Below are 12,258 nucleotides of genomic sequence, written 5' to 3'. Positions count from 1 at the left end.
CAGTTTAATCTTATTTAATCCTAGTGGTGGTGTTATTACTCTTACCTTTGGAAGCAGGAACCTCCATTGGCTGAAAATTGAACATCACCACAGTTTGGCTGGTCAGCAAGCTGGGTAATCTAGTACGTGTATGGGTAGATATGGGTAGATATGGGTAGATATGTGAGTGGTGTCATTCTCACGAGCCAAAACTAGTATTTGAGGTTAGGATAAGGTATATTAGGCTTATAAAGTTCGTTCTTAAATGTTTCACAAAGTAACTTTGAAGTAAGCAGTTGCCAGCCTAGGGGAATGCTGTCTTTCTACAAACCAGAAGGTGCAGTGCTGCCCTCTCATTCAGATTTAGGAAAAAAATTAGGTGCCCAAATGATGAACCAATCTCCTTTTCAGGCCAAAACTACTGGTTCTAGACCTGCCTGCTTCCAGCAGGGTTGCTGGAGGGAGCAACTTCAGGTAGGGTGAGAAATATTTGCTTTGTTGGAAGCTTTAAGTTCTTATCTAGTACCACAAGTAGCTAGAGTGTATGCATGGGGCTAGCATCCATAGCTATACAGTGATGCACTGTCCTTTATCTTCTTCCGTGGGAGTCCACAGGATCAGATGCCCAAACGTGGGGTGAGGGTGGAACACTTTTGATGTAGGACATTTATTAGACTGGAACTGAAGGCAGCCAATTTCTTTCACACACCTGTAATAGAATCTAATTTTAAGATAACTGTTACCCCCCTGGTGATAAGCAGGATAAAATAAAAAACTTCCCATATCTTTAAACATTTGGGGGGTTCCAACTTCATTCTCAGGTTGATTTTAATAATTGTAAACTTCCTAAACTTCACTGGAATACAATGAGTGGAAAACTCCAGAAATAGGACATTGTTACTGGCTCCTTACATGCCAGAAAGATGCTTTGGGTAAACTGAGGACTTTGCTCACAAAAGTTTCCTCTGTGCATATGTTTGGATAAGTTTACAGCCCCTGAAACAGGAAAACATGGTCCTATCTAGTATGCATTCTAGTGGTGAAGGATTTGAATATTGCTGGAGTGAATAATTAAGTAACCTATGGAGGTAGACCACCTGCAGACACCAAATTGTTCAAGCAGAAAGGTGTCTTGGTTTGACATTAGCTGTGTTGTATTCATCATGCTAGGTAAATAGCTGTAAGATAAATTGTTTATTTTACAGAGAATAACAGCAAGAATGATTCACAGGCCATAAAATCAAGCAAAGGCCTGAATGGAGGCCAGGAGGATCCATGTCTTGTCACGGAGCAGGTGGTGAGAACGTATACTCAAAATATTTGAGTAATTGAATTTAAGCCAGTTCAGGAATGTTGTTTATGGCCAGTTGCCGCTCTGGAATAACAGGGATGTGCATGGCTATGAGTCTGCAAGCAGTACCTTTGCTGACGCCTGCATTCACAGCAGCTGTGAACTCACCTTCTCTCCCCAGTTATGTTTATATGTTGACTGTTCTGTCTGACTGTCACACAGAGGGTAAGATGAGCTGGTCTGGCTTCCTTCCTCAGCTTTTCAAGACCAAGCTGGGACTAACAAAGTGCATGTGAGTATGGCTGATAGCCAGGCATCTGGCTTTATGTATATGGAGGCATGCCCAGGAGTCATGCCCAGATGCTCAAACAGCTTTTGTACCATGTCACAGAGCTTATGAAGGAAAAAAATATTATAGACATCTCTGGATGTGTCTGTTACACTGCACAACTGTGAACCTAACTGTGGGAATACTCAGCTTCGTAAGTGACTGGACTCCAGTAATAAAGTTGTTCGGAAAGCTTTCTCTTAATCCTTTAGTTTCAGCTGAAGGGTGCAGGCTCTGAGCAGCTTCCTAATGAGTGCAGGGTATAGATTGCTTCAGAAATGTAGGCATCCACCAAGCCCGATAGAAATTCCTACAGAGGTGTGCCAAGCATCTCTGGTGCCCAAAAATTAGCTGTATCTGAATCTCTCTACTATCTAGCTTAAAATTGGTCTAATTATGATTCTGCTTATCTCCCTAAACCGCATGGGCATTTATCTCCTGTCAGCTTCTGTGTATTTTCTTCCACACACAATCTAAATGGCATGGGACCTTGGCCAGCTTGTGCTGCTACCACTTTGACTCAGGAAAGAGATTACCTGTTGCTAGAGGGGCTCAGGTCACGTAGCTTCTAGCCACCACTTTTCAGTATATGAAGGTTAAAGACCTGCTGCTTCTAAATGGGAAAGGTAAGGTGGTTGAGTCCCCCTTGTGCTCATTCGTAGCTCTGTGTCACCCTAGCAGCACTGTTTATTTTTTCCTTTCAGAGGGTCTCTTCTGCGTGAAGATGGCCAAAGAAATGCAGGGCTGAGCAACAGCAGTGGTAGTGGAGTGTACGAGCAGGTTTGAGGGAAGCTTGCAGAAAGGGATCAAAATACAACTTAGAGGCTTGTGGGTAAAGGGGTGCTGGAAGATCATGTGTCTGCAAGCTGCTTCAGGTATGTGCCCATGTAATCTATTCTGCTTTTGTAACATGTCAGCAGGCTAACAGAGTAGAGGGAACTCGTAGGCAGTCATATCGAGAAACTCAGTGGGCAATGAATAACAGAAGAGACAAAATAACCACTGCTTTTGTTAAGTAATTTCCCCTTTATGGCTGGCATTTGTTTAAAAGGCAAACCAGGCTGGGAAAGAGTGACTTATTTTTCATGCTGCATTATCTGAGTTCACTAGCTACAAATGAAGAGACAAAGGATATGCAAGTGTATTCTAGGGAGTCTATCAGAGTGTGGTGGGGGGAAGCACTAAAACTGACAAACAATAAGGCGATTCCGGTTGCACTTCTTGTCATTCCAAGTACCATCAGTGTACATCTCCACGCATTCCTCTTCCCCTTTGCCAGAAGGTTCATTTAAATGCCAGTTAGTATAGTTCAGCTTTGTACCATCTAGGAACTGGAATGTGCTTGGAATAAGAGATTCCTTTATCCCCAGGTAGGCATAGGTATTAAAACTTTTCACAAAGTACTGAATAGCATCATTCTCAGCCAGGCTTCTTGGAGTAGCAATAGACCCTCCAGCCTCTTTACATGTGTTCAGTGTAGTTTCAAAATTGGCTTTTTTCCCATTGGTAGAAAATATTTTTCCTCCAGCTGCTGTTATTATCTTTTCCAAGTGGAGAACTGTAAGATGAGGTGAAAGCTGTTACTCTTTCATGCTTTTTTTTTTTTTTTGTTTAAACAGCCAAAACCAGGACACCTCTATAACTTTGAATTAAACCAGGAAAATGTAAAAGAGAGGAAAACTTGAAAATAAAGATAAAAAAAAGAAAAGAACACTGAAATGCCAGAAGAAATCGTAAGAGAGGAGGAGAAAGGGGGGTGTGGGAAGGGAAGAAACACATAAATAAACAATTAAATAGGAGAAGCACAAAAGAGGTTGAAGAAGGAGAGAAGGGAATGAGCAATTCTACATTTGGAAAAGTATAATGCTTTCTTTGAGACTGTACAAGCTCTCTGATGCAGTTTGCAGTATACAAGGGTGTATGTCAGTCCTTGAGTTAGTAGGGCCTTAGATGTGATCTGGTTGTGATTGCTTTATTATGTTTTTAGTGTTCAATTAGTCTGTTTGAAGCATGAGGTGCCCATGGAGCACTTCTGCAAGGCAGAAATTTTAATCTGGTACATTTCTGACTTTACCTTAGGTGTCTTCCACTAGTTATGAAAAAGTAATCCATCCCTCCCCGCCGTTTGAGAGTTATCACTTTCCCATCTAACAGTGAACAGAATATAATTAGACTGCAGTAGAACTGCAGAAATTTCTGCCTTTTTTCCTTATAAGCCATTTTGTTGCTCATCTTGTTTATGCTCGCTAATCCGACTACAGCAGAAAGCAAAGGCAGATAAATTACCTCCTTCAAGTCTGGAAATCTCATGATCTAATTGACGGATAGCATCTTCCTTTTCATTATCAGCCAGCGGTAGGAAACCTATGAACAAAACCAGCTATTACGCACTTTGTGTTACAGTTTGAATGTTGGCTTTTAAGGTAAAACAGAAGTAATAATGTGAAATGAATATTCACTTTTAAATATTTGGCCTATTTTAGTTTGTTGCTGTATTTTAAATTGGGTATCTTTTCACACATTGATCTTTTTAAGGAGAGGGAATACATTCCTGGAAACTACTTGCAGATCAGTGATGTTTATGGAAAACTTGTATTAGCAAACTGCATTAGTCTTCCTTCTTTAAGTGATTGAGCCAGCCCAGGCAAAGAACTGGCACACAGTAGTTTTAGTTGATTTTTAACTATGTCTAGAAATTGTTGACAGAATCCTTCAGGCTATTTGAGCGCTTGCTTGCAGGTCCAACCTAACACCTAGAAACAAATTTCTTGTGTCATGTGTTATGGACAATATCTTTTCTCTGTGAATTGAACCATAGTATCATTAAGTAAGAGAGATTTAAGCATGTTACTTCCTTCAAAGAATTTGTAAAGATCTGTTTATTTTCTAGAAGTAGAACCCACATCAGATTATACAAAATATTGCTGAGTTTTACAAAGCATAAAAATGGAACACAATAATACATCTAGATAAAAATGAAATGATAACTGCATGTACCTGGTATAAATCCTTCATTTAGCCCATTTTCAGGCATATGTGCAGCACTGGGCAGCTGAAGAATTCTTGCAGGTTTACCTTGAGCACAGCATAGGAGCAGGAGAAAAGCTACGCCTAAGATTTTGTGGAACAACTGTGGAGCCAGCATTATTTAAAGCCAAATGTAAAACAAGTTGTTTTACTCTCCAGTGTACAGTCCTGCATGAAAAAAAAACACAACACAACAAACCACATTGTGTCATAATTTTGCTGTCTGAGTTTGAAGGTTTTTTATGTACCTTAAGCTTTGCCCTTAGTGACATGAAAGTCATTGATATACTACCAAGTTAGGTTATTTTGAATAACTGAAGTATTTGTTTGCTTGTCTACAAGATTCTGAAGACAAAAAAAACCACCAAAATATCCCCTTCACAGCTCTTTTGTACAGCAAATGCCACTATATGCCATTTTTCCCCATGCAAAAAGCTAAAATTTCAGCCTTAATTTTACACGTGAGCAATAAGCATGTCTGCTTTAATAAGAGAAAGCCAGGTTAAGATAAACTGGGACATGCTGTCTTTGTCAATTGGTTTAAGAGCAAAACAATTGTTAAAACTTATTCTCCCATTATGGCATCCATCTTTCAACGTATCTTCACCTCAGGTGGTATTCTCTGTAAAAGTAGGTGAAAGCTTTAATAAAAATGTTGAGACACAAAGAAAGATCTAAAATTGAAAGCTTTGTCATGCAGTTTAATAGCATTCAACATAATGTAAGTGGAAAACTATTTAAAGATGTTCAACTTACCTAGCAGCTCCAATATGAAATAAGGAAGACTCATTAAATGGTCTAATTTATATGGTATGTAATTTGAGATTCATGCTGTTATCTACAGGAAATGAGAAGGACATGTAATATAATATGAATTAGAAATGTAATGAACTTTAACTTGAATGATAGGGGTTTATTTTCTCTAACAGGTAAACACTCTTAAAATGCGATGAAAAATTTTGAGGGTACTTTCTTGATTTGTGGAAACACTTTCACATGTTTAGAAAAACCCAACCCTAAAGCAGAACAAAGAATTTCTCAATACTTATTTGAAATAGCTAATGTTTCCACAGAACGGCTGTGTAAACGTTAAATTGTAAATGTCACTGAAGATAAGCTAAAACTTGTTCAACTGAAATATGCACCAGGAACACCATCATAATTTTCTTTATAGACTGAGAAGTTGTCAGTGATAATTACTGAAGTCTTGTAACTAAACAATCTCCTAATACTAGCAGCAAACAGAAAAGCAACGGTACAACTGCATCACATGTGAAGGTAATGGCCACATAAACACTTCTGTAAATAACTTACAGGATACTCCAGGGGAAGCTTATATATCATGAATAATTTTATCCAATAAAACAATGACCTTCCAGTGAAAAAAAAGCTGTTCTAAACCAGTTTTGTAAGTACAGAGGCCTCACGATACGGATCATTGCTGAAATGCAAATGCATTGCCATGTATTTTGAAGATACTCTGACCTAAGAGTTGTTTCTATTTAATGGAGATTTTTAAGAAAATGAGTTTGAGCTGTGTTCCAGTTCAACAAGTGTAAGACGTGGTCACATCATCCTTGTGGTGTCAGGTCAGCACCCTCATTGCATGCAGCAAAGCTAAAAGCTGAGTCAGTTGAAGAATAGGTGCCCTGAGATTAGGTGGAGAATGTGAGCAATATCCATACTATTCTAAAGTGCTACTGGATCTAAGCAAGGCCAGATCACCTGCACAGGCTCTCTGCACCTGTACGTTGCACTTTCATACGTAGCTCAGCAGCTGATGTAGAGTCCTTTGTCATTGTTAATGTGCCCACAGAAACCTGATTAATTCCTCAGCATTGTGTCTTGAGTGCCCTGGAAAAGGCACCAGTCCTGTGAAAAATAAATAAGCAGTACCCAATTGCATGTATGCTGACAGAAGAGGGCTGTTTGTATGGGTAACCTTTGTTTAATGTTTCTTGTTAAACTTCAAGTTTCTTAGCTTTTGAATGTTTGAATTACTGCTTTTAACATTCTTTTAGCTGAAGTTTTTGAACTGTTTTATTAAAAAAACCCCAAACCCAAAACTGAACAAAAACCAAGCAAGCAAAAACCTCACAAAGTAACCCAAGACACAAGACAGGCTTTTACCTGGTATCCAAAGGAGCCTTAGAAAAGGTCACTGCAGCACCTGGGCCTTTGTAATTTTAGGATTGCATCTGGAAGAAACTGCATGTGACGGAAGCGTGAGAAGAGGATGGGGCTTAGCACCCATTACTGGGTTTCACATGCTGTCTAATGGCCTGGAAAACCTGGAGGGTGACTGTGGTGGACTCCTGAGAAGAACTGATGTAGATCTGATAGATTCTAAACTTCTCTTGATTTTCATCAGCATTTTGATAAGACGGAGCAAATTAAAATAGACACCTAAACATTCTTGCATTTATACTGTGCTTGTTTATAATTGTCTAATGGAATATTCGATATAACTGTCATAACTTGTAAATTGTTTTCTTTTGGTCTGTATCTCACAGAAGCTCAGAGTCAAGGATACAGATCTGATAAAGAACAAATGAGGTTTGAGTATTGAAGCAACCTTTCTGTGTTTACACATCTATAATTGAGAGGTTTATAATTTCAATGCTAGTTTAGCAAATAAAGGATGTTCTGAGAGCAGGTTGCATTGCACAATGTAGGTAGGGAAACACAAAACATGCTAAAGACAAACATTAGTCAACACTCCTTTCTTGACTGTTTTGAGAAATGCAGACACTAGAATTGAATTTTGGATTATGAAAGTGGGTGTGTGTTCCTTCCATGACCCTGTTTATTAGCCAGTCATTTGTACACTTAACCTCCTGAAAGTTATTTTTTTCCTTCATAGTGCTAGTCATACCTCAACCTTGAAAATTCTTTCATTTTTCTCTGTACTTACTTAGATGACCCCAACTCCACTCATGTTTTCTGTTCACATTGACTTTATGCTGTTCTGCTGTTGTTTCCCTCCTATCTTATTACTACCTTGTCCTGTGCTTTCTGCATTTTCTTTTCTCTTCCAAATCATTGCCCTGAGCAACTCACTTATGCCCTGAAATATCAGGAAGAACATGCAGGACTCTAGTGTCCTCCCTCTCTCAGCAGAGGGCTGAGGCTAGTTTTGCTGAGCTTTAGAAACAGGAAGCAGAGAACTCGGCAAGATATGGACATCTGGGATGGCAAACTTCAACATGGCTTTTTTTTTAATGAACGGTATTTACCTGTTGTCAGTGTGATCAGTGCTTGTAAATGATGCTGTCACCTTGCTCCACTGATTTAAGTTATGTGTGATGGATTCACGTGGAAGTCACTAGGTGCTTCTGGTATAGCACTTTATACAGCTAAACTGGAAAACACAGGAAGATAATGTTTTGTGTTTGTAACAAATAGAAAACAAGACAGTATCTCTTCAGTAGTTGTTAATAGCAAAACAGCATTCTAATGGGAGAGAGAAAAAAAAAAAAACCCTCATGTCCATGAATGAAATGAAACTGTTTTTCCATATATTCTGCAGTTGTCCTCCATTATCTGTGGAGGATGATTAAATTGTTCACTATAGTCTTTGCTACCATAACTACCATTGCTTCATCCTCCTCAAGGGTTAAGGTACCTTTGCTGTCTCATTCCTTTTGGCTTCTGAGCCACAAGGGCAGAGATAAATGAAAGCTTCATTCCAAGTTTCACCTGGAATCACACCTGGCTTAGCACACTTGAGCACCTGGCTTGGGGCATTCCCTAAAGCACAAGTACAGGATGGGCAGAGACTGGATTGAGAGCAGCCTTGAGGAGAAAGGGGTGTTGGTTGATGAGAAGCTTAACAGGACCTGGCAGTGTTCACCAGGTTGGACGGGGCTTTGAGGAGCCTGGTCTAGTGCAAAGTGTCCCTGTCTGCGGCAGGGTTGTTGGAACCTTTACAGTCCCTTCCAAACCAAACCATTGTGTGATTGTATGAAATCCTGCCAAACCCTGATTTCCTATCAGGAGAAGAAAATAAAATTCAAGTCCCCTTCAAGGGGACTTCAAATAAAATTCAAGTCCCCTTATAATTTTTAAAGGTGCTCCTCTCATTCCCAAGCATGATTGTGCTTTAAACTCAGGTGTGTTTGTATAACTGTCAGTTAATATATAAGAGTACTCCTGATAATGAAAATCACTTGCAATCTGACACTCTTTGTGGTCCAAACAAACATGTCTGTTATGCCATTACACAATACTCCCAAGAACATTGTTTTCCTTTGGTTCATAAGAGTTCTAATTGGGCCATTAGTATTTCTACCACTTCTTAGTGTGGTTTCAAAACCAGCTAACAAATTTCGTGGTGGCAAATATTCTTTCTCCCATTTGCACTTATTGTTCTTGTAAAGAAAAGCTGCAAATAAATGTAAAATGTACAATTAACCTTTAGCCTACATATTTGCAGCTCTGCTAGGATAATACTGGCAGCAAGTACTGGTATTTTTCCACCATATATGTTATGGGAAAAAAAATAGAGAACATAATTATTTTTATAAACTTGGCTTCAAAAATAATAATGAAAAAAGGAGACACTGGGCACAATTTAGAGGACGTAGCCTTGCCAGCTTGTGTCGCATCCTGCCAGTTACTATGTTCACTGGTGTTGAACTCATCTTTCCTAGGAACCATGGGACTTGTGTTTATTTTAATCAATTTTCTACAAAAATCAGGAAGTCACAGAAAAATACTTGCTTGCTGTAATTGAAGGTCCATTTCTTTACATGTAGTGGGGACTGATAGGGCTGGGAGACTGGTTTTTGACTGCTCAAAATTGCTAATAGTCTTTCTAAGTTAAAATACCTAATTAAATTATACAGTTATAAAAGATATCACTCCAGACCAGAGCAAATTCACTCTGAAATCAACATCCATCACTTTTATGGTTAGAAAAACCTCTCACTGTTACATATATTGTAATAACAATTACATTAAATTTCTCTTACGTGATATGCAGGCCATTTGCTTCAGAAGGGACTGAATTTTTGTGACCTTTTAACTTGTACTGAGATCTTAACTATCAAAATCAGCTTTTATAGCATTTGAGAAGTGAATAAGTTATTTCCTGAGTTAAAGATCTTACTGTTAGATTGCTTTTCTGTAGCAAATTATTATAAATTTAAAAAGACTGACCTGGCTTTTTCCTGGTCTGGTCATTGTGCACCAGGGATTATTTTAGCTCATTGCATTTCTAAGGATAGATTTTATCAAAATTATTTATCCTACAGTAACAGAACAGAGAAAAAAAAATGTGTTTCTTGTGCCTCACCTCTCTGTCCATTTAAGAAAAAATAAAATCTGTTGATGCATAAATGCATAATTTGGATCTTTCATGCAAAATAGACAAAAATGCTATGAAGTGCTTTAAGCAGCATTTCAAGGTTTAAAATGCTAAGGTTACACATACACACACACACACGAAAGCCATCTAAAAGACTAAAATAATGATTTCTGGATATTTTTCTGTTCCTCTATGAAACTGCAAAGAATAACCAAGTAACATTCTACTGAGTATGTAGCTTCACCAGGACTTTAATTATCACATATGAATCCCATGAGATAAAAATGCTTTCCAAACCTGTTGGTAGAATATTACTTTTATTAGGGGATTTTATTTCTTCCACGTATGATGGTTGACACTGGACTTTGTTTATTCCCCCCTCTGAAGTTCATCAAAATTAGGAGATAAAATCCATGCAAAAGAATGTGGGCATGTTTTTATAAACATGCAGGACCTCCTCTTGATATTTTCAATATCAGGCCTAGTGAAGACTTTGGACACAGAACAAGGATGGTTGCTACAGAAGGGTGTAAGGGGAAGGCTAGTGCATAGCAAGAGAATGGCTGATTATGATGTTATGTGGAGATATTCTATGAAAATAACCAAGGTGTTTCATCCAATTACCTCAAATTTTACAGAACTCAGTGTGAACCACAGAGAGGAAAGTGCTGCCTGGCAGTTCTTTGACTGAATCTGAAGAGGTTTTATTTTTATGCAGCATATGCATGTTTAATTTGTTGTGTGCTCTCCTCTGTTGTCCCACCAATATTAATGGGTTAAGCAGAAAGAAACTGGTCTTTGAGACCTAAGCTGGATGCTTTGCTTGTTGATGTAATAAAAAGTAGCTTTTGACAGAAAGTAATAATTTTCTTAACCGGAATAAAAGCATCCGAGTGTCTTGAAGATCATGTTAGCAGAGTGATTTTAGTTTAGTTTTTCCACTTCCTTCAACATGATGCCTTCTTATGCCAGGTAATCATCTTGCTCTAAGAAAGGATGTGTATAAAAGGCTCAGAAATGGCTAACAATGTTTACACATTAAATTACTAATAATTAAATCACCAGAAATAGAGGTAGTTTTAAATGAAACTTCAACTCTTTCTAGCAGATTTAGTGCAGCTAGTTGGAGCTAAGCTGAGGAAAATTAAAGGGTACTAGTTTAGCCTTATCTTTTCTCAAAGTAACCCCAAAGTCAGAATTTTTGGCGTGGCATGATTTAATCTCTTCCTATTTGAGATTTTTGGCCAAAATGGTATCATGGTCATAGTTCTCAAAATGAGCTGTTTTGTAAAGTAGGTTCATGTTTTGAGATCTATCCAACATGATACTGGGTGTACTTTTTCCATTTCGAAGTCCCTGTCTGCTCTCAGATGACCTGGAGTGCTATATACAGTGCTGTACCAAAATCCTCTACGGCCAAAAATATCCCTTATCTCTTGCATCTGAAGATGTTAACACTTTCCCGCTTGAGAGGGCTTGAAATTACCGTGTTGATAGATCCCATCTCTTCCTCAATGCAGGCTAGAGACAAGGGACACCACCACCCAGATTCAAGTCCAGGCTCCTGTAGGCTCCCTCCACAGAGCCAAATGTGGGGAAGGAGGGGAAGATGAAGTAGAAGTCTTTATGTGTGTATGTTAACTTCAGCGCTTCCTTTTTTCTTTTTTTTTTTTTTTCCTCTTAGGTGGTGTGAAAATGATAACTGATGAGCCCAGGATTTCCTCACTGCAAGGAAAATGTGTGAGAATTCACTACTCATGGTACTTTATTGAGCTCCCACTGCTCGCCAGATTCCCCAAACTGGGTAGTGGTGAAAATAATTTGTGAAAAGATGCTGCTTGATCCCAGTGGATTTGACTCACTGTCTGTGTGTGTGCTTGGCATAACATCAGCAGAGAAATAGCTGGTGTTTGAACTGGTTGAACTTCCAGATCTTACCTGCTTCCCCCAGATATGGATGTTCAGTGGTTTGGGAGAAGAGAGGTGGCCCTTAACACTGCAACAGTCATAGTTTTGTGAGGAAATGTGATGTTTAAGGAAGAAAATACCATCTTTTGTATTTTATATATGTATTTCTATATCTACACAGACCTAATGCAGTGTTTATATTAGTGTTTTATATAGAATAGCTTCAGAAACTAAGAAAATTAGTTCTGTCTGGGACTGGTAATATTTTTATAAAATGAAAGTTAAATATGAATGCTGAATGAATCAGTGCGTGCTTCAGTATGACACAGTTAAAAGCCCTGTAATTCAAGGAGACATACAAAACCTAAGACTATAATTGCTCCAGTGAAGTAAATCTCTGTGCACCTCTTAAGGCAG

At 38.5% G+C, this 12,258-nt stretch overlaps 1 protein-coding gene and 1 long non-coding RNA gene across 2 annotated transcripts; one reads left to right on the top strand and one right to left on the bottom strand.

Moving 5' to 3' along the window:
• Positions 1-1,224: 1,224 nt before the first annotated feature.
• On the top strand, positions 1,225-1,673 carry LOC136011144 (uncharacterized). Its single transcript, XR_010611232.1, has 3 exons — positions 1,225-1,276; positions 1,528-1,562; positions 1,662-1,673. It is a non-coding gene; the product is annotated as an uncharacterized LOC136011144 (long non-coding RNA).
• A 931-nt stretch (positions 1,674-2,604) lies between these two features.
• LOC136011143 (pulmonary surfactant-associated protein A-like) lies at positions 2,605-11,506 on the bottom strand. The gene is made up of 7 exons (XM_065672809.1): positions 11,420-11,506; positions 7,862-7,986; positions 6,756-6,833; positions 5,382-5,463; positions 4,596-4,793; positions 3,885-3,962; positions 2,605-3,156 (listed from the first exon to the last, which is right to left on the bottom strand). The coding sequence occupies exons 5-7, from the start codon at positions 4,741-4,743 to the stop codon at positions 2,780-2,782; spliced, it is 603 nt and encodes a 200-aa protein (XP_065528881.1). The 5' UTR covers positions 4,744-4,793; positions 5,382-5,463; positions 6,756-6,833; positions 7,862-7,986; positions 11,420-11,506; the 3' UTR covers positions 2,605-2,779.
• Between the last annotated feature and the right edge of the window lie 752 nt (positions 11,507-12,258).

Source organism: Lathamus discolor, chromosome 3 (assembly GCF_037157495.1).
Source record: "Lathamus discolor isolate bLatDis1 chromosome 3, bLatDis1.hap1, whole genome shotgun sequence".
Classification (NCBI taxonomy): domain Eukaryota; kingdom Metazoa; phylum Chordata; class Aves; order Psittaciformes; family Psittacidae; genus Lathamus; species Lathamus discolor.
This window is presented reverse-complemented; position numbering and strand designations above follow the sequence as displayed.